At 54.7% G+C, this 21,881-nt stretch overlaps 1 protein-coding gene across 4 annotated transcripts in view; it reads left to right on the top strand.

Moving 5' to 3' along the window:
* The window catches only part of FBXO31 (F-box protein 31), a 36,741-nt gene extending 17,753 nt beyond the window's left edge, over positions 1 to 18,988 (top strand). For 3 of the 4 annotated variants that reach the window (XM_059877386.1, XM_010814588.3, XM_002694853.6), the window contains 7 exons: positions 3,232 to 3,308; positions 7,879 to 8,046; positions 8,605 to 8,679; positions 13,062 to 13,171; positions 14,201 to 14,354; positions 15,228 to 15,589; positions 16,848 to 18,988. In XM_059877386.1, coding sequence (XP_059733369.1) covers positions 3,232 to 3,308; positions 7,879 to 8,046; positions 8,605 to 8,679; positions 13,062 to 13,171; positions 14,201 to 14,354; positions 15,228 to 15,589; positions 16,848 to 17,070 — 1,169 coding nt within the window. In that variant the 3' untranslated portion in view covers positions 17,071 to 18,988. Of the gene's footprint in view, positions 1 to 3,231; positions 3,309 to 7,205; positions 7,293 to 7,878; positions 8,047 to 8,604; positions 8,680 to 13,061; positions 13,172 to 14,200; positions 14,355 to 15,227; positions 15,590 to 16,847 lie in introns of those variants that run through there. The other variant, XM_059877387.1, reaches the window with a different exon arrangement.
* The last annotated feature ends 2,893 nt before the right edge of the window (positions 18,989 to 21,881 follow it).

Below are 21,881 nucleotides of genomic sequence, written 5' to 3'. Positions count from 1 at the left end.
CCTGGGCTGGTTTTCTGAACACAACCACGCTGACCTTGGGGATCAGTGGTCGGCAGGGTCTCTGAGCTGGTGCTCCTTCTGGAAGGCCCAAGTCCTGCTTCATGGGGCTGAGAGCAGGAGCATTTTCACTGTTCTCACTGAGTTAGCATGGTTCTCTGGTTTCTGGTTGCTTCGCCTGTGAACTGGAACGCCCGGCTTCCCCGGATTCCTGGGACTTGGGCGCTTTGAGCACGCCTGCTTCTGGTGGGACAGCCCCTGAAGGGTCTGACCCCGTCCACTGGCTGCCTCAGGTCCCAAGCCCGCTGTGTGCACGTGGGCCGGTGTCAGCTGTGCCCCGTTCAGTGTGTGTGTGTCAGGCACTCAGTCATGTCCGACTCTTGGACCCCATGGACTGTAGCTCGCCAGGTTCCCCTGTCCATGGAGGTCTCCAGGCAAGAATACTGGAGTGGGTTGCCATTTTCTTCTCCAGCCCCATTCAGTAAGTGGGACTGAATCCCACTTTACTCTCCTGACTTGAGTGGTCAATGCGTGTTTGGAGATGGAGGAAGGAGGGCTTGTTGAGCTGGGGATCCTCCTCCAGGAGGGGAGCCCTGGGGTGTGTTGAGCGCCTGGGCCAGGAGGTGCTGGGGACTCTGTCCTAAACCCGGGGGCCCCTCCTCTGCCTGAGGCAGGGTGCGGCGCGGGTCAGAGGCGAGCCCGAGGGCAGGTGCTTGAGCTTGTCTGTGCTTGTTGCGTCCTGTGGCCGTGGTGCCTTAGAGCTGGCCTCCCAACAGGCCTGGGCACAGGCGGCCACCGTGCACATGGGGCTGCCCTCCCCGTCCTCACCCTGATGTTTTGTGTGACTCAAGTGGACGCTTCAGTCCGAGGGCCGCTGGGGCTTGTCAGGTCGCTTCTCCTGGACTAACCCTGAGACTTTCTTAAGAATATGTTGTAAAGCACAGGCATCGTGTTATCTTAGGGAATCGAGTGCCTCTGGGCCAGCATGCTCCCAGCCCACCTGACGCTGGTGGTCTCTGACTTTCCCTCCAACTGTCCTGGGGGCCCAGGCTGGGTGGGCCAGGAGCCACGGGCATACCTGTGTGTGCTCACCTGCGTGGAGCTTGCAATCCAGAGGCAGCTGCTGCTCTCAGCACGCACAGGAGGCTGGACTCTTTTTTTCAGAGAGATGCTGCTTTTAAAGCAGAAGAAGGAACTCCCCTTTGGAAATTGCCAGGTTGGTGGCAGATTCTTTGGACAGAGTTTCCAGGGGCTTTGGGATCAGATTGATTGATCTTGGAAAGATGGGAGACTGGAGACAAGAGAAGGCCATGCTGTATGGGCCCATTTGATTTTTTCTCCACAGTTACATGGCAACATTTTAAAAACATAACAGAAAAGTAGAGAGAATTGTGCAGTGAGCACCCACTTACCCGACTCCATAGCTCTCTGCCCCACTTCACCCCCACACACCTGTCCATGCATCCATCGTATAATGTGCTGTGTTTCTAGGTAAGTGGCAGACATTAGTTTGTTTTACCCCTAAACACGTGCGTGTGTGCTGCACCATCTGGAGCTTAGTATTTGCTTGTGACTCTGACCCCGCTTATTATTGCTTGTTTAACACACGCAAAACCTATCAGGGCACGGCCATGAGACAACCACTGACTTTAACATATGTCTTGTAAGCTGACTCAGAAGACGCATGTTCTGAGGGTGCGACCTTAGGGAGGCTGGTGGAACATTCCCACCAGTCTTCTGCATGCCCTGTGGGCTCGGGATGGTGCTAGACCCGCTTTCCCTTCCCTGTACCCCAGACCAAGTGGTGGCCGCAGAGCTGCTGTCTGGGCTCAGGTCCCTTTGGACCCAGCTGCCTGGCCTTCCTCCCTGAAGTTGTGATGATGCAGCTCCTGCACTTGGAGACCATCCATGGCTCCCACTGGGTGTTAGCCAAGGTTTTTAGACAGAACCAGTTCCTTCATATAGAAAGAGAGCAGTATAAGAAGTTGGGTTGCACAGCTATGGAGACCCTGACCAGTCCCAGGATCTCCAGTCAGCAGCCTGGAGACCCAGAGGAGCCAATTGTGTAGTTCCAGTTCGAAGTTTGGCAGGCTCCAGACCCAGGAAGATCCCATGTTTCAGTTCAAATCCGAAGTCTGGAAAAGACCGTTGTCCCAGCTCAACATAGTCAGCCAAGAGAAAACTCCCTTGTTTGTGGGAGGGTTAGCCTTTTTGTCCACTTCAGGAAGAGCCCATGATTAGAGTTTGAAGTTAGAAAAGACTGATCTCCCAGCATTCAGCCAGGTAGGAGGAGCTCCTTCATACTCATGGGAGCACCAGCCTTCTTCTGCTCATCCTTCAACTGATTGGACATGGCCCACCACACGAGGGAGGGCAATCTGCTTTCTCTGTCAGATGGCAGATTGAAATGTCACCCTCGTCTAGGAACACACACACACCAGAATAATGTTTGACCAAGAATGTCTGCCCACCCCTGGCCCCCATGGGCAAATCCAATTGACAGATGAATTCTAGCACCACACTGGCTGTGGTGAGACCCCAGACCCTGCAGCTGGCAGGCAGGGCCCTGCATGAGCTGGTTCACTTCTTTGTGCAGTTTGTTCCTCTTTTCACTTTTTCACTTTTCACTATTCACTCCACAAATACCGTGCAAAGGAAGTGGAAGTGAAGGACTTTTCCCAGGACACCTGCTGCACTGGCCATGGCCATGCAGTGGGATCTCAGGTTGGCCTCAAGTGCCCTTTTCTCTCGTTGCCCCCAGTAAATATACATGCATTGCTTTTGAAATAAGGCGGGAATGTGTTTTGTTTTTAAAGAAGGATGACCTAATTTAAATCTTACTCTACAGCCCCATGACATTTTGGACTCCGCCCTGGTAAAGAGTCCCATGCTTACTCCATCGTGGAGACCGACGGGAGGCTCATCACCTCACCAGGGTGCCCACTGCATGTCTTTTGAGGCAGCAGTTCCTCATCACTGGAGCTGATACGCTGAGGCTGGGTTTCAAAATGACCCCGTTATCATGCTTTCTAAAGACATTTTTACTCTTAGAATGATTTAGGAACTTGTAAGTTTTACTTGAAGCCCCATTTGTTTGCACGGCTCTCTTGTGAGCCTCCATGAGTGACCTCTTCACAAGCCTCACCCCCCGCCAATGCCCTTCCCTCCAATTACTGACTCTGCATGGTGGCCGGCTGACTCTACAGCGAAGCCCTGTCCTCTCTCTCCCTGTAGTGCTTCACCGATACAGACACATCCTGGGCTTGTGGCAGCCGGATATTGGGCCGTACGGAGGACTGCTGAACGTGGTGGTAAGTCTGAAGAGCCTCGGGCCTGGATTCTTGTGCAAGGGACTTTGTTCACCTGCCTGAGCGGTTCCTGCCTGACAGATAGTCGCAAAGACTCAACAGGCCAGGCGTTATTTTCTAAATGAGCAAAGATTCGTTCTAAGTAGTTCTTGGCCCCCGCCACATCCGGGGACTTTGTGATGCAGAATGCTTTACCTGGTCCCTGCCTCTTGGACACCAAGGGCCATTGATGGTCACAGGCACCGGACACTCCCATCTTGGGTCGTGCACAGGCCCTTTGCCCTACATCAGGGTCTGAAAGGACAGGAGGCAGTGTGGGGCCCTCAGAGGCTGGCTCTGGATGGAAGGCCCATGCTGGCTCTGCTCCAGGGTATGTGTGGCACGTGCGTGGGGTCGTGGCAGGCACCTGTCCCTCCTCTGCAAGCCTGCCCTCTGCCTCCTCAAGCAGCATTTTAACTTCCCTTTTTCAGCTTTTATGGCTGGTCCCAGCAGGAGCGGCTGTTTGATATAAGCTCCTTGGTGGTAGCCAGGAGAGAAGTCTCTTGGTTTTAATCTGTGTATGCTTCCTGATGACTTGCCTATCTTATATAAAAAACTAGCTGATCAATTTTTGGGTCCGTTTGAAAAACTTCAGACCTGACTTTCCTTGGCGTTAAGTGGAGTCGGCATCGAGGAGGACACGGCCCTTGCTGGTGTTCTTGCTGACACGGCTACAGCCTCCAGGACAGAAGCCGGGCGGGGCCTTGTGCTCGCCGAGCTCCAGGCGGGCCCCGGCCGTTGTGTCACTGTTGCCCGCAGTGCGGGGAAAACCAAGCCAGGGCTCCTTCCGGCAGCCTGCGGTCCACCTCTGCTTCCCTCTTGCTGCACATACACGCGGCGGGCCAGAAGCCCGAGTCCAGGGCTCTGGCTGCAGCTGGGTCACGGCTGGCGGGTCTGCCTTGCTGCGGCTGTCAGGGTCCCAGAAGCCAGGTTCTCGTGGACCGCCAGGTGACTCTGGTGACTGGGTTTTGCTCACCAGGTGGGGTTTGGTTAGGGATAAATATTGCTTCATATTCCTTATAATGTAGTGGAAACATCTGTTGAGAAACTCACTTCACATTTGTTTAATATTAATACCGCCAGGGAAGCCTTGCTGTTAGAATGTTCTCTCGGGGATAAGCCAGACAGCTCCCAGCGTGGGCTTATTCTCTCCTTAGTTTCAGTGCGGGAGGGGGTCACTGTTTTTCTTACTGGCAGTGAGTAATAGAGTTGCGTGGGGTTTTTTTTTTAAAGGGCTTCTGAAAGCAGGGGATAATTAGGGGAAAGTGGGGCCCCTGACAGAGCACCGCCAACTAGCCCTCCTCTCAGACGATGAGTGATTGAGTTCCGTCCTTCTCTGTCGCTGGAACCAGAAGCTGGGGACTCAACCCCCCCGGGGAGGCAGGACTGGCTGGGGGGCCACCGTGTGGGCGGCAGAGGTGCCCCCGCCCTCCACGAGAACGCAGGCTTGCTGAGTGTGGTGCCCGGGGACTGTCCCCTCCTTTATCCCCGTCACCACGTTTATCGTGTGGCACTCTAAACACACACAGGGTGGCAGGGTGACGCCCAGATGCCTGCCTCCTGGCAGCTGCCTGGTGCCAAATTCACAGCCTCTTTGCCTTTTCTTTTCAGTATTTTAATGCAAACCCCAGGCTCCTGACAGTCCGTGTTTGTGCTTCAGCGTGGGTCTCTAACTCCAGCACCCACACACTTGAGGTTCTGACCACAGCTCACCATAGCAGCACTGGTCTCCGGGTCCCCTAAGGCCCCGTCCACACTCGGGGCTCCCCGTCCATCTCAGAACCACCCTCAGCTGCTGGCTCATCCGCCTCAGGATCTAAGCCAGGCCCTCCTGCCGCGCGTTGGTCTTGGCTCCCGAGTCTCCCCTGGCAAGAGCAGCGCCCGTTCCTTCTCGGGTCGGCTGCCCTGTTGGGGGTCGCTCTCTGAATCACTCCTGCTTCTTTCCTGTGTCTTTGGGCTTCTTCCCTTGCCCCACCCCCCGTGCCCACTTCAGAGCTGGACGCGCTCTCTCAGTGGCTTGCTTGGATCCAGGTCTCACCGCTGTATTTTCTACTGAAAAATTAGCTAATTTTTTCAGTTTGGTTTAGTATAGTTACCAAAACTGTGAGGTCTGTAAAGTATACCTTGTGGCAATTTGAGGCACAAGTAACATCGTGGAAGGAGTCCCCCTTCTAGTTAGTCAAGGTACCCATCACCTCACAGTTTGATCCCTTTGCGAGGGGTGGGGAGAACTGTGATTTCTGTTTCTCAGCATATTTCAATGGTGTAACAGTGTTACCAGCTATAGCTACCACGTTTCATGTTGGATAAACTACTTAAATTAGTTATTTAATTAATAGTTAATTAATGGCTGGAGAGACCATGCTCGTCCTGCCGCTCTGGATCCCCACAGGACTGGGATGTGGATGTGGCTGGTCCTCACTGTTGGGGGGGTTTCAGTTCAGTCTCAGTCGTGTCCGACTCTTTGCGACCCCATGAATCACAGCACTCCAGGCCTCCCTGTCCATCACCATCTCCTGGAGTTCACTCAAACTCACGTCCATCGAGTGGGTGATGCCATCCAGCCATCTCATCCTCTGTCGTCCCCTTCTCCTCCTGCCCCCAATCCCTCCCAGCATCAGAGTCTTTTCCAATGAGTCAACTCTTCGCATGAGGTGGCCAAAGTACTGGAGTTTCAGCTTTAGCATCATTCCTTCCAAAGAACACCCAGGGCTGATCTCCTTTAGAATGGACTGGTTGGATCTCCTTGCAGTCCAAGGGACTCTCAAGAGTCTTCTCCAACACCGCCGTTCAAAAGCATCAATTCTTTGGCACTCAGCTTTCTTCACAGTCCAACCTCACATGCATACATGACCACTGGAAAAACCATAGCCTTGACTGGATGGACCTTTGTTGGCAAAGTAATGTCTCTGGTTTTCAATATGCTATCTAGGTTGGTCATAGCTTTTCTTCCAAGGAGTAAGCGTCTTTTAATTTCATGGCTGCAGTCACCATCTGCAGTGATTTTGGAGCCCCCAAAAATAAAGTCTGACACTGTTTCCACTGTTTCCCCATCTTTTTCCCATGAAGTGATGGGACCAGATGCCATGATCTTCGTTTTCTGAATGTTGAGCTTTAAGCCAACTTTTTCACTCTCCTCTTTCACTTTCATCAAGAGGCTTTTGAGTTCCTCTTCACTTTCTGCCATAAGGGTGGTGTCATCTGCCTATCTGAGGTTATTGATATTTCTCCTGGCAATCTTGATTCCCGCTTGTGCTTCTTCTAGCCCAGTGTTTCTCATGATGTACTCTGCATATAAGTTAAATAAGCAGGGTGACAGTATACAGCCTTGATATACTCCTTTTCCTATTTGAAACCAGTCTGTTGTTCCATGTCCAGTTCTAACTTTTGCTTCCTGACCTACATATAGGTTTCAAGAGGCAGGTCAGGTGGTCTGGTATTCCCATCTCTTTCAGAATTTTCCACAGTTTCTTGTGATCCACACAGTCAAAGGCTTTGGCATAGTCAATAAAGCAGAAATAGATGTTTTTATAGAACTCTCTTGCTTTTTCGATGATCCAGCGGATGTTGGCAATTTGATCTCTGGTTCCTCTGCCTAAAACCAGCTTGAACATATGAAAGTTCACAGTTCACGTATTGCTGAAGCCTGGCTTGGAGAATTTTGAGCATTACTTTACTAGCGTGTGAGATGAGTGCAATTGTGCGGTAGTTTGAGCATTCTTTGGCATTGCCTTTCTTTGGGATTGGAATGAAAACTGACCTTTTCCAGTCCTGTGGCCACTGCTGAGTTTTCCAAATTTGCTGGCATATTGAGTGCAGCACTTTCACAGCATCATCTTTCAGGATTTGAAAGAACTCAACTGGAATTCCATCACCTCCACAAGCTTTGTTCGTAGTGATGCTTTCTAAGGCCCACTTGACTTCACATTCCAGGATGTCTGGCTCTAGGTGAGTGATCATACCATCGTGATTATCTTGGTCATGAAGATCTTTTTTTGTACAGTTCTTCTGTGTATTCTTGCCACCTCTTCTTAACATCTTCTGTTTCTATTAAGTGCATACCATTTCTGTCCTTTATGGAGCCCATCTTTGCATGAAATGTCCCCTTGGTATCTCTAATTTTCTTGAAGAGATCTCTAGTCTTTCCCATTCTGTTGTTTTCCTCTATTTCTTTGCATTGATCGCTGAGGAAGGCTTTCTTATCTCTCCTTGCTGTTCTTTGGAACTCTGCATTCAGATGCTTATATCTCTCCTTTTCTCCTTTGCTTTTCACTTCTCTTCTTTGCACAGCTATTTGTAAGGCCTCTCCAGACAGCCATTTTGCTCTTTTGCATTTCTTTTCCATGGGGATGGTCTTGATCCCTGTCTCCTGTACAGTGTCACGAACCTCAGTCCATAGTTCATCAGGCACTCTATCAGATCTAGTCCCTTAAATCTATTTCTCACTTCCACTGTATAGTCATAAGGGGGGTTAGGGTGGGGATACTGTGCCTCACCCACCCCCACCCTCACCCTCGTGTGGACCTGCGTGCAGGTGGATGGCTTGTTCATCATTGGCTGGATGTACCTGCCGCCCCACGACCCTCACGTGGACGACCCCATGCGGTTCAAGCCCCTGTTCCGAATCCACCTGATGGAGAGGAAGTCGGCCACGGTGGAGTGCATGTACGGCCACAGAGGGCCCCACAACGGCCATGTCCAGGTGAGGCCAGGGCTCCTCGATGCTCCCCGGGGCCCAGTGCCAGCTGCCTGCCAGGGTCTTCCCAGCAACGCCCCCAACCCGGGCTGGTCAGCAGGAGTGGGGATTCAGGCTTGGCCCAGTCCTTCTGGGTGCTGTTGACGATGCTACCCTGCTTCAGAGATTCACTGGCTGGAGCCATCCCTGCTTCTGCCTCCACTTAGAACCATGTGTCCTTCTAAGCGAGGTTCTTTTCTCCTCCTTTGGAAGGGTGTCTGCTTGGAATAAGACATTTTACTCTCGGGTGTGGGCCTGGCAGATAGCCACCCGCGAGCGAGTTAGCGAGCAGGCATCCTCGCTGCCTCAGTAGGAGAGTGCGGCTCTAGGACACCCCCTGGGAGCAGCGATGCCACCTGAGCTCAGGGGATCCCCAGTGCCCTTCTAGGACCGCCTGCCATCTGGCGGCCTCTGGGGCCCCCAGATGATGGGGGGCATGGGAGCGGGAGGGCCTGGTGCACCCCTGCTCTGATGGGGTCGCCGGGGCTCACTGGTGACCCTCTCTCCGTCTTACGGACACTCAAGATCGTGAAGAAGGACGAGTTCTCCACCAAGTGCAACCAGACGGACCACCACAGGATGTCTGGCGGGCGGCAGGAGGTGAGGCCAACCCTGCTGTCCCGGGGAGTGACGTGAGGGTGGACATGTGAAGGGAGGCCGCCTCCCGGCCTCATCCTCACGGTGTGGATGTGTGTGCCGGGCTGAGGATAAACACGCTGAGTAGAGGTGGTTCTCTGACTGCTTCTCCATCGCCTCTTTGACAAGAGGCCCGAGGGCTGCGGGGTCTCATTGCAGGTGTGAGTTGCAGGGAGACCAGAGGCTTTATCAGGGCGAACCCCTTAGAGCCAGAGGCTGGGCTGCCTGAGGTGCTGGGGGGTCCGCCCCAGAGTCCTGGGGTGGGGAGCTCACCACCTGGCCCATGGTCACTCGGCCCGTCTCAGCTGCCCGGGGTGTCTCTGCTGGCTCCTTGTGCTCCATCTCTCCACCTCTCTTTGTCTCTCCCTCCAAGTAGAAAGTTAGAGGATAGGGTTCTTTTGTGGATTCACTTGTCAGCTGAGACATCCCCACTCTTAGCTGTCTTGCTGACCTAGAGAGTGGCTTCAGGCTCCAGGGGGAGAGGAATCCTGATGGCTCTGAAGATAAGATGAAAGCCTGAGCCACCCTGTGCTCTGATGGTTGATAATCACGTAAAATTCTGGACCACAGTGGTGCTTCCCAAGGGAGTAGAGGACTCCTGGTGGCCTCAGAGGGCTGGAGGGTAAACTTATCACTGTGCTTATCACTGTCTCCAGGCGGAGACCTGTCCTCGGCTCTGAGCCCCTGGCTCCTGCTGGCTCTCACCCCTCCCTCTGCTCAGGGAGGAAGCCCCACCCCAGCCCTTCTCTGCCCTCATCAATGCCCAAAGCCCGCTGTGCATAAACTGCATCCTGAGGCTTGCCAATACCCCGCCCCCACCTCCACCTCCCCACGCTCTGGGTTACATACCAGCTTTGTGCCACTTCCAAGGCCACGTCCAGACTGTCTTGGCCTTCTTGGGACTGGGGTGTTGCGCTTGCTCCTTACCTGTCCCTCTTGAAGCTGCAGCCTCATCTCTGGGGCCCCAAAGGGCAGTGCAGGGCTTTGTCCGCCCAGACCCCAGCTGTGTGCCTGTTGTCTAACTCCCACTGCGGACGGTGCCTGCTTTCTTCCTGGGTGGGATGGCGAGGCTGAGCCACCATACCCACCCCCATCTGTCCAGACCCCGCGGCCTGAGGCTTCTGGAAATCGGGGGTTGGGGGGAGCTGTGAGGAGGAGCAGGGATGGCAAAGGGAGGAGAGGGTGGCGGGTCCCACCCGCGGCGTGCAAAAAGCCTGTGGCGCTGGACGCTCTCAGTTACACACACTCAGTTGCTTTTATTTTGCTTTCCTTTGTCTTATATACTTTCTCACTGCCTTCCCAAAATGATGCTTCCTGAACTGTCACCATCAGATGCAGAATGCTCAGAATCCAGAGGGAGAAGAGTGCTGAGACGGCCCCACCAGGGTGGCCTCCGCAAGTCCACTCTCCATCATCCCTTGTTTTCCTCGGCCTTTTGTGGTGTCACTGTGGTCGATAATTTAGATAGTTTTTCTGTTTTTTTCTTTTTTGTTTTTTAGCTTAACTGGTATTCCAGAAACATTTCCCAGTCTCATTAGTATTATTTACAAGCTTTTTTTTTTGGCTGTGCTGTGTCAATTGCAGGATCTTCGTTCCCTGACCAGGGATTGAACCCATGCCCCTTGCTTTGGAAGCACAGAGTCTTAACCACCAGATGGCCAGGGATGTCTCTGCAGACTTTAGTTTTTATGCAACATTCCATCCATCATCTTGCTTTGGTGTAACAACCATAGGTGTGTGACTGTCCTGCAGTCGGACATGGGGTTTGTGCTCAGCTGTTCCCCTGTCATCCTTTGACCACATGCTTGAGTGACCTGCCCTCCGGGAGCCTCAGCCCTTGTCTATAAAACGGGGCCCTGAGATTGCCTGTAGTCGTGGGTGATTTGGAGCATTGAGTGGTCAATGGCTTAGAGGCAGGCCTGATTGGAGCCGCCCAAGAGAGATGCTGGGCATTATTTTTGTGACTGCTGCCTGGACTCTGCAAAAGTGGAATTGTATAACAGGGCCTGAAGGTACTCCAGATTGTACTTCAGATTGTTTTTCCACACTGTCAGTTTGCTGGTTCCTGTTTATAGCCCACCATGGCACGTGGGGCCCTCTGCCCTGCTGCACTCCTGCCAGCCCTGATTGCTGTGGCAGAGATGAGACCGGTGAGCATGTGGCCTTGGGTTATTAGCTTTAATTCTGTCACCTGCTGGCTGTGTGGCTCTGGAAAGTTCTGTGGACCAGGGAAGGTGTTAGCACCCAGCTCCTAGGCCGCTGTGCAGAACGAGGCGATGGTGGTGGGGTGTTGACCGTGGTGAACCAGCCCTGGATCTGTAATGGACTTCTTGTCTGGTATGTTTTCTGCCCCTGTGTTTTTCCTTGTGGATACATATCTGATGAGATAATTTCATAGTGAGCGTATCTGTTCTGAGTAATTGGGTCTGGTTGGTATTCCTAATGACTGACCTCATGTGAAGGAAATAAGATTATGACGGTTCACAAGCCAGTTTCTTGGCTCTCAGCTCAAGTCTGATTATGTGCTGTGACAGCACTGAAATCCTTGCTCGCTACATTCCCTCACCTCCATCTTCATCTGTTATTTCTCTATTTGATTTTTTTTAAGGGCCTTTCCTCCATGAGTTCAGCCACGTAAGTGGGAGGTTTTGGTTTTGATGAAGTCTAACCTGTGAGGTTTTTTCTTTTGTGGTTATTGTTTCACCCCCAGACTGCAAAGAGAGTGTGTTTCTCTCTGTGATTGTTTTTAGGAGTTTGGTAGCTTCACGTTACGTTTCGGTCTGTGACCTGTCTTGAATGGTTACTGTATGTGGCGGGGATTGCTTCTTTGTTCCCTGTGGTTGTCGGTTTGTGCCCCATTTGTGGAAAAGAAAGACTTTTTCCCTGTTGGGTGGCTTGGATGCTGTGGTTTTAAGTCCATTCCTGAGACACACGTGGGTGTTTCTAGGCTCTCTCTGTCTTTTTTTTTTTTTGGCAGTACCACATGTCTTGCAGTGTCTCAGTTCCCTGACCAGAGACTGAAGCTGGTCCATGGCAGTGAAAACCCAGAGTCCTAACCACGAGGCCACCAGCGAACTCCCTCCAGGTCTCTCCCTAGCTCTGACCTCACGCTCAGCCGCCATCTTGGTTACTGTCGCTTTGCAGTGAGTCAGTCACGTTAGCGTGCATCCTCTAGCCTTGTTCTTTTGCAAGGTTGCTCTGGATATTCCAAAGGGGTTTCAGAATCAGCTCAGCAGTTTCTCCAGAGAATCTGATGGGATTACGGCTGGCCTGGTGTTGAGTCTGTAGGTCAATTTGAGACAGTTGCTGACCTAATACTGAGTCTTTTGGTCCACAGGTGTCTCTGACCTGTGGGCCTCTTCACCCCCTTTCAGCAGCATTTTGGGGTTTTCAGAGTAGAAGTGTCACCCATGCTTTGTGTATTTATTCCTAAGTCTGTGTGTTTTTTGAGGCTGTTGTAAATAGGATTTTAAAACTTTCATTTTCCAATTTTGTTCTGTTAGTATATAAAAAATTCAGTTATTATTATTTATTGACCTTGTATGTCTAACAGTTGTTTATTTCAGTCACTAGTAATTTCTATTCTTTGCCAGGGTTTGGGCAGTAACATATTAAAGCAGTTGACAGATAGTAGCCTTTTTTTTTTTTTTAAGTAAATTGTTTTTGCTTTTGTTTGTAGAGCTAATTCTAGATAGTCACTGGAAACACTGTACTGAGTTAGGAGCACGTAGCTGTGGATTAGCTATGTTGAATGTACAGAACAAAACAATGAAGTGCTAAATATCCTTCACATAGCTTGATGCCATAATGAATTATGGGGCTTCGTGGATGCACTGTTTAAAAAGCTTTCTTTTTACAAATATACTTACTGAACATAACTAGGAAGACAGGTTTTAAAAAGGAAAGTCCGCCTACACCCTCCACCCTGCCCATCCCTGTCCTGTACTCACTGGGGGCTGCAGAAAGCAGACGTGGCCAGCACAGGCGTCCGATGTGCCTGCTCCCCCAGAAGCCCGACAACCAGGCTCAGTGTACATGCTGCCGTCTTGCGCGGAAGCAAGGCTCGCACAGCTGCCTCCCAGGCGCTCTTGATGGTGCTGTGGCCCCAGCCTCCACGAAGGACGCCCATGGTCCCTACGTGTCCTTCCAATTGAAGTTGGGAAAGTGGGGACCAGAGCCCCAGGCTCCTCAACAGGAAGGGAGGCTGGGAACTGGGAGAACGAATGCACACAGTCCCGTCCCTCCTGCCCGGCTCCCGTCTTCATGCTGTCCACGCACCATCACAGCAGGCAGCCTCTCCGCCCCCTTGTGTCAGGGTGGTTTTGTGACCTGTGTTCTCTTGGAAGGAATTCCGCACGTGGCTAAGGGAGGAGTGGGGCCGGACGCTGGAGGACATTTTCCACGAGCACATGCAGGAGCTCATCCTGATGAAGTTCATCTACACCAGTCAGTACGAGTGAGTGCAGCCCCTGGCTGGGGGCAGGCAGTCTCTCCCTCCCAGGTGCTGTGTGCACAATCCCTCTCTTCTGGGTGCTATGAGCACAGTCCTTCTGGGTGCTATGAACACAGTGTCTCTCCTGGGTGCTCTGAACACAGTCCCTCTGGGTGCTGTGAACACAGTGCCTCTTCTGGGTCCTGTGAGCACAGTCCCTCTGGGTGCTGTGAATGCAGTGCCTCTCTTCTGGGTGCTATGAACACAGTCCCCCTGGGTGCTGTGAACACAGTGCCTCTTCTGGGTGCTGTGAACACAGTCCCTCTGGGTGCTGTGAATGCAGTGCCTCTTCTGGGTGCTGTGAACACAGACCCTCTGGGTGCTGTGAATGCAGTGCCTCTCTTCTGGGTGCTGTGAATGGAGTGCCTCTCTTCTGGGTGCTATGAAACCAGTCCCTCTGGGTGCTGTGAACACAGTCCCTCTGGGTGCTGTGAATGCAGTGCCTCTCTTCTGGGTGCTGTGAATGCAGTCCTTCTCTTCTGGGTACTGTGAACATGGTTCCCATGGTACTTTGAGTACAGTCCTGCTCTTTCTGGGTACTATGGCCAGAGGCCTTGTCTCCTGACCCTCCGTTTTCTGCCTGTCTGACCCCTATCACCCACCAGTTGTGTTCTCACAGGCCTGGCCTGTGTGTTAGAGCCTCATGTTCCCTTTCTCATGCCCACCTGGGCAGCCTCTTCACCCCGTTCTCTGTCATGCTCTCTGCCCTCCGACCCTTTCCTGCTGCCTCTGTTTGGCCCCTTGGCGGCCTCAGGAGTCCCACCCTGAGTACTGGAGAAGGTGTGAGGTGTGTGGGCACCCATGCATTGGGATGAGTGGAGCTCAGGAAGGAGGGGTGCCCCTGCTCCCACTGGCCTTGGGGGGAACCTAACGCGGCCCACCCTGTGCAGCACAGCGTGAGCCCTGTGTTCTACCCCCACGCCCGTGGGCTGTGCCAGTCGTGCTCTCACGCTGCCCTTCCCCCCGCCCACCCCCCCACCCCCTGTCCTGCAGCAACTGCCTGACCTACCGCCGCATCTACCTCCCACCCAGCCGCCCGGATGACCTCATCAGGCCAGGCCTCTTCAAGGGCACCTATGGCAGCCACGGCCTGGAGATCGTCATGCTCAGCTTCCATGGGAAGCATGCCAGGGGCACGAAGATCACGGTGGGTCCTGGGGGCCGCCCTGCCGGGCCCAGCACCATGTGGACGCAATCACATAATCCTGGCGTAGGGCGGCTCGGGCTGCGCCCCAGCTACTCAGAACAGGCCCCAGACTGTGGCAGCACTTCCCCAGGGGTCTTGCTGGGAACTTGACATCTCGGGCCCCACCCGGACCTGCTGATTCAGGGCCCACCTTTCACATGATCCCCTGGGAATTCTGAACATTTCCAAGGCAGCCTTCCTTGCACAGCCCTTGGCTCTGGCCACACCCCAGGATTCCTGGGGAGGCAGAGAAAACCCTGATGCTGGCCCCACTCCAGAGGCTCTGACTTAATGGGGGTAGGCCGGGTGTGGGCTCCAGGAGCTCCCTGGGTGACCCTCTGCTTTAGCACTTGGGCCCCCACAGCCTGTCTGGGCCTCAGCAGCTCGGGAGCATGCCTGGAGGGCTGCTGAGCTGAGTGGGGGCCCTGGACAAAGGGCCCCTTGTCTCCTGTTCCAGGCACACAGTCTGGGCTGGCATTTCCGGCCGGCCCTGCCTGACCGGGGAGGGTTCACAGACCTCTCGAGGCTCCATCGCTTAAGCTGTCAACATAGGGTGGCTCCCACCCCAGGTCTTTGGTGTAGGGGTGCCCATGGGCTCTCCCAGGGTCACCTGTGGTATTGTCATTCCCTGTCTTCAAAGGCCTTTCACAGGAGGCTGCCTGCTCTGGGCACTGTTTTTTTTTTTTTAAGGACGTATCAGATATTCCGACTGGTAAGGGGTCACTGCCAAACCAGTGGAAGGGCTCAGCAAGTGCCCTCGGCCGGAGGCAGGACTGGTGCTGGAAGCTCAGCGCGGTCTCTGAGCCTGCTGACGGCTGCACACTGGCTCCACAGGGTGACCCCAACATCCCTGCCGGGCAGCAGACAGTAGAGATTGACCTCAGGCACCGCATCCAGCTGCCTGATGCCGAGAGCCTGCACGACTTCAACGAGCTCTCCCGCGTTGTCCTGGAGGTGCGTGAGCAGGTGCGCAAGGAGCAGGAGCAGGAGCAGGAGGGCGGGCCCGAGGACGCCGAGGGCCTCGGCCAGCAGAGCCCCCAGCCCCGCGAGGAGCCGCCCGCTGAGCCGGCCCAGGCACCTGGAGACGGAGGGGCCGCGGCCGTGGCTGAGCCACCTGCCCAGTCGGGGCAGCCGTTCGTGTTGCCAGTGGGCGTGAGCTCGAGGAATGAGGACTATCCCCGGACCTGCAGGATGTGGTAAGGATCGGGGCTTGGGCTTCCGGGGTCCCTTGCCAGACCAGCACAGAGGCAGCCTGGGGTGGGGCCAACTCCACACGGAGTGGGGAGCATTGCACCGTGGGAAGCTCTGCCCACGTGTTCCAGGTCCTGGGTGGCCAGTGCTACTCCCTGGGCCCCACGCCGAGCTCCCCAAAAGGGATTTAGGCATTGGTGCAGACTTGACAGACAAAATCTATTACATCCTCTTCATGTTAATACCGTTGTGATAAAAGAGGCTGAATATGGGTTTTCCAGAGGGAGGTGTACACAATAGCGTTCCAGTGTAACTTCACCTGCTGTGAATTTTTGAAAGTCATAAAGGAGACAGATCTCTCGTCCCTGGGAAACTTGACAACTTGCAGCATCTCGAGGCCAGCTCAGAGCCTTCGGGCAGAGCTGGCCTGGAAGCTCTGGTCCAGCCCCTGCTATGTCACCAGAGGGTCTCCACCCCAAGCTGGATGTTAGGGGCCCAGCTTGGGGGGGGTGTGTGCGTTCCCTAGCCCAGCTGCAGAGCCTGTGCAGCACACATTTCTATGAGTCCAAGCTTGGTGCCCAGGAGCCATCCGAGCCACGGGCCCTCAGGCGCAGGGCTGCAGTCCCCTCCTGCCCAGCAAAGCCTCAGTGTGGTAGGCAGAGGTGGGGTCCTAGGCATTACTCCACACACCGGGAGGGTCAGGCCAGTCCCAACTCCTTGTCATCTGTCAGAAACACTGAGTTCTTTGCAAGAAAGACATAAACGCATTAGAGCCCGAGTCTCCAAACATGGCTGTAACGGGTATTTGCAAGTTTTGCTTTTACGTGCAGATAAGTCATTGACTACATTTGAGTTGTTCACACGTGCACGTGACTATCCTGGGAACTTAGGTTTCTGTTGCCTGGGTCTGTGCCATGAAGATGTGCACTTTGGGGCAGCAATACGAGGGGGAGCTGCCTGAGACCCTCATCCTTTTGTTGGGGTAGAGAGCCGCGGTCCGCGGGGTGAGCCCAGCCATCTGGGGCGAAGCAGCAGGCCTGCTCACGCCCTCTAAGTGAACGCCAGCCTCCCGGAAGGTGCGGAGCCCACCAGCCGGACCCCGCGTATTGCCCACTGCTGGAGGATGGTGGACGTAACCCACGTGGGATCTCTGGGGGAGGGTGTTCCAGAATGTCCCGGACCACAGGGTGATGGGCCGGGGCCACCGCGTGTCTTCAAGGGCCCTGCTCACCCTCTCTCCCCACACTCTTTATTTTTGTTCAGTTTCTACGGCACCGGCCTCATCGCCGGCCACGGCTTCACCAGCCCTGAGCGCACCCCCGGGGTCTTTGTCCTATTTGATGAGGACCGCTTCGGGTTCATCTGGCTGGAGCTGAAGTCCTTCAGCCTGTACAGCAGGGTCCAGGCTGCCTTCCGGAACGCAGACGCCCCGTCCCCACAGGCCTTCGAGGAGATGCTCAAGAACATCCAGTCCCTCACCTCCTGACAGTCCACCTCCCCACGGCGGGCGGCTCAGGGCTGGGAGGGCAGCAGCATGCGCTCGGGGGGACTCGGCCAACACCCGACACCCCCCTGCTCGCAGGAGCCTCTGCGCGGCCGCCCAGATGCTTTCCACGGAGCGCACGGCACACCTGCATATCCGCCAGTAGCAACAGGAGGGCTGAGCATGTCTTGAAAAAAACAACAGAACCAGAACAAACAGACCTGGAGGATGGGCCGCGGGGTATGTAGGGACTGAACTGGAGAGACTGGCCGTTTTCTAGGGAGAACACAGTCCTCCTCCAGGGAGGGTCACTCCGCATGCACGGGGGTCTGCTGCCTCCAGCTCATGGAAGGAGTCCTGGGGGAGGCATGTTGGCTCCACCATCCCCTCTGCGGGGAGCAAGCCGGAGGGCCACGGTGGCTTCCACGCAGCCTGGGCGGGTGGGGGTGCTGTGTGCGGAATAGGAGCTCCGGGGAGACGGGGTGGGGCTCAAGACCCACTTCTCCACCTATCTGCTTGGATTTGGGACAAGTGCACGTCACTCCGATCTCAGTTTCCAAGATCAGTGAATGGGGCCGGTGATCCGGGTCATGAGGAGATGCCCACTGCAGGCCATCCGGCAGCTCGGTGGCCCTGGTCCAGCACCACCTGGCCCTGCTCCCCGCAGCACAGGGTGCCTGCCCAGCCTCTCTCAGGTTTAGAACCGAGACCTGTGCTGCAGCTGTTCTGACAGGCAGTCACTGAGCGCCCTCCCTGCTCCCCCACCCCACACTCACTGATGTGAGACCGTGAGTTGCAGCTGCCGGTCTCAGAACCAGGACAGGGCCCCTTGGAGATGACCCACGTCTGCTCCCCTGCGTGGTTTACGAGATGCCACTCTTGAAAGGGGCGGAACATTGGGAGGGGTCGTGCCGGGTGTTTGATGCCCCTCTGCAGGGGAGAGGGCAGCTTTCTGGAAGTGTCAGGGGACCAGGCCCCTCCAGCGTGGAGAACCCGGGCGCTGACCCTTCTGCTGGCGCTGTCCCCATTGTTTTGTTGACCCCTGCATTTGGGAACCCCCACGAGGCCTGATCTTGCCATCCCCTGAAGAACGGAGCCCCGTGTGCCTGGGCACAGACCTGCTGGAGTTATGCTCAGCCCTCCCTCCAGTCCTCAGAGCATCACCGCACCTGCCTGCCAGGGCCAGTGGCTCCCCGGGGTGGACAGACTCTGTTGCGACCCAGCTTCTTGTCCTCATTGGGTGGACTGCGCTGAGCCCTCACTCTGGGTGCCCCAGGGAGTGGGCAGCTCTGTGGTGCCTTCACGTAGAGCCCAACCCGAGGTGCCCCATGAAACGTGTCCTGTGTTTCCTGGTAGAATTCTTCCTGACTGGCCCTTTTCTCAAATAACTTCAGTCTCCGCTTCAGTCCATTTGGCTACTTGGGCCTTCCTTCCTTTGCTGCCCAGAAGCAACAAGCTCTGGGCATGGCCCTGAAATGCAAACTAACCCTCCCAGGACCAGGACTCTGTGGGGTCCACCCTGGGCCATCACCGGGCACCGTCAGCCGAGTCTCATCAGTGACACCACCTCACACCTCCTAGATCCTTCCAGCAGGACCCGCAGTCGGGTAGGGACGTGGTTTCAGTTCCTGTATCTCTCGCAGGACTGAGCCTCAAAGCCTGTTGCCCTCCCCATCTCACAGCGCGGCTGTTCTTCTCTTGTGCCAAGCGTGGCTGTCCCCGATGGTGCAGCCACAAAGCCTTGAGGACAGTGAAAACGGAGGACAGCTGGGCGCTAGGCTGTTCCTCTCTAGGTTTCACCACTGTTTAAATAAAATCAAGAAAATGCGTGTTTTACCCAGAGCTAAGGGACTGTCTCCGTCTGAGGCCCCCAGCATTGTAAAGATGAGCATTTCTGATTAAAAACCAATCCCAAACTAAATGCTATCCTGCCTCTAGTGTCTGGCCTACGCATGGTTGCCACTAACAGTGACTAAAATAACCTTGGGCTGCTGGCCGCATTCACGTTGGCCTCCGTCTCGGGTGTCAGGTGGGGCCTGTGGGTGGCAGCGGCCTGGGTGTCGCCGGGCAGGGCAGTAGGAGTGAAGGGCGTGGGCTTGTCATCTGCCCAGAGGGCTCCTAGTCTCCCAACTGTACTTAGTTTCCAGTTCTGGAAGCCCCAGTTTCCAGTTCTGTAGGTGAGGTACGCAGACAGTGGCGGTTCTGTGCACCGACCCAGTACTGGCCGCTCCCCCTCATGGTGGATGGTCAACCGGCCCCGGAGGGGAACTTCCAACCAGTTAACTCACTGTAGGCAAGGATTCAAAAAGGCAGAGGGTGTTGTCCGAGGCTTTTGATAAAGCTGGTTCCAATGGGGATCTCTAATGACCCAGGTTAGGGGCTGGCCGTGCTCCTGTGGGGCTTGATCTGGGGGTGGCAGGTGGACCTCAGGTGTCTTTGGGTGTTCCCCACGGTGGGCATCATCTTCACTGCCACTTTTGCTGCCGTGAGGTTGGGTATGGGGTGGAGGGATACCTCTCTGCATACCTGGAGGGCTCCACGCTCTGGGAGTTGATTATAAACGTGATTGGAGATTTCAGACACAGGTCATGGGGATTCTTCATGTTGGGGCTGGAGGTGTTTGGTGTGAGGCTGTGTCAAACACCCTTATTTTTTTGGCTTTGTGATGTAGGCCTGGCACTATACCCGGATCTGTTCCTCGCCCCCCCCCCCCCCCCCCCCCGTGCCTCCTGGGGCTCAGAGCTCCAGCATCTAATACTGGTTGAGAACAGGTTTAGGGGCATTGTGGTGGGAGGGTTTCAATCTCCTTCCTCTGTCGGTTCAGACTGGAACCTCCCTTCCTAGCCTTGCCCTGGCCCCTCTGGGACAGTCCAGCTCACTGTGGCTGGTGCTCCAGGCCACTGCTGCCCGGCTCCTCCCCTTGTCCCCTCTGGCCCTGACACCAGGCCTGGTGTCCCTGCTCCGTGCAGGGTACCTATGTCCCTGGCCGATGAGGAGGGTGGGAAAGCGTACGGCCGTCTAGCTACATTCCCACTGCCTGCAGAACAAGCTCAGGGGTGAAGCTCTCCTGCCTTTCTCACTGACAACTTGGAGTCGTTCCCAGACAGCCAGATCCCTTCCTCAGCCAGCCGCCCTCTTGTCTGACACTTCAGGACTGCCTTCACTTTTCAGGTTGCCTGGGCTTTCTCCCACTGCCGCTGAGAGATCTGTTTAGTGCTTGTGAGCCGAGCCGGAGTGGGTCAGAAACCTGCTCAGCCCTGTGTCATTTGGGGAGTTCCCCGAGTTCCTTGCGACTGTGGTATCTCAAGTGTGGACCGGGAGCACCTGTGACTCGGTAGCTGTGTTCTCCTGGATACTTTCATGCTTTAATTTTAAGAATCCTTATGTGAGTGTGCTCAGGTAACCCTCACCTACCTTGAGGGTAAGATGCCTCAATTCACGGAGTCCATCCCAGTGTTAACAGGATACCTTCTCTGTCTTCACTTTTGGGAGAAGATCTGCAGTGTACTTTGTACGTTCTCAGAACTATTTAGACAGAGAAGAAAGCCACATGCCGTCAGTTTGCCTGATACTGTGAATGGGAACCACATGGAGTGCTGTGTCATTTATAGCTCAGCGGCCAGCAGGCCAGCCTTCCGGGGCCCAGGGTCACCAGCAGTGACACCTGATGCTCCAGCAGAAAAGTAGCCTTCTTCTGGGTCCTTTCTGCGCCTGCAGGGAGACCTGCCAGAACACGCGAAGGGATGAGAACCCTTTGCTTTTTTTTTTTTCTTTTTAGTCTAATTCTAATTTTGGTTGTGGTTTGAGATCATGAAGCCTGCTTGGAGAAGAAAAACATTCATCCTGTTTGATCTTGAAACCCCACCCCCCGAGTGATGAAGACAACAGTTGAGATGGAGGCTGTGATCACTCTCAGGCATCTGCTCGGGCTTGCCGGGTGGGGCAGGGTCAGGACCCCAGGAAGGTCTGACTTGTGACCTGGACTCAACAACCTTGGGGTGTTGTTTCTCCATAAAGCAGCTTTTGAAATCTTGTGTGCTTTGTAATTTGTTTCTTTCGGGTTATGATTCAGATGGAGCCTGGAGCCCTAAGTGACATGGGCTTTGGATGTGGGCAGGGGCCAATCACAGGAGAGTGGTTGCTGGTCGACAGAGAGGACTGGGTCACCAGTGCGGGGGTGGGGCCTCCCCAGGGGCCTGTGCTTCTCACACCCGGTCTGGATAGTTGTGATTTTCCCAGTTATGGAATAGAGTGGCGAGTGACCCTTGGGAACCCAGACAACGGTAGGCCCCTGGGTCCCTCCGTTTGGTCTGGGACCTGTACCCTCTCCCCAAGGGTAGGGTTGTAGTGGGTTCTCTTAGTCTGAAGTCTAAGTTGCCATTTCTGAGAACCGAAAGGTGGGATAGATAAGGGCAGGGATGTGCTCAGCGGCTGAGTAGACAGCCAAGGAGCTCATTTATGTATTATTTTCACCTGTTTACAAGAGTAATATTCTTGTGAAAAATTCAAATAGTGTATAGAAAGTAAAACTACATCATGTTCCCATCCAGCTGGGCCTGGATTCCTGAGAAGGGTTGAGGCTGAGCTCCGCTATCCACTGGGGTCCCATGCCCGAAGGCACCGTGCTCCCCCTTCCCCACTGCAGGGGGCTGCTTTGCCAGGCCTGGGGGCTTTTGCTCCCTGTAACCAGGTCCCTTTGTAGCCCCTCCTCTAGTGGCCCTTCGGGTCACTGCATGCTGCATGACCCCAGCCGGCAAGGTGAAATCAACGAAGACACGCCTCTAGGGTAAAGTTTTCAGACCTTTCCCCCAACT

Source organism: Bos taurus, chromosome 18 (genome assembly GCF_002263795.3).
Source record: "Bos taurus isolate L1 Dominette 01449 registration number 42190680 breed Hereford chromosome 18, ARS-UCD2.0, whole genome shotgun sequence".
In the NCBI taxonomy this organism is placed as follows: domain Eukaryota; kingdom Metazoa; phylum Chordata; class Mammalia; order Artiodactyla; family Bovidae; genus Bos; species Bos taurus.
This window is presented reverse-complemented; position numbering and strand designations above follow the sequence as displayed.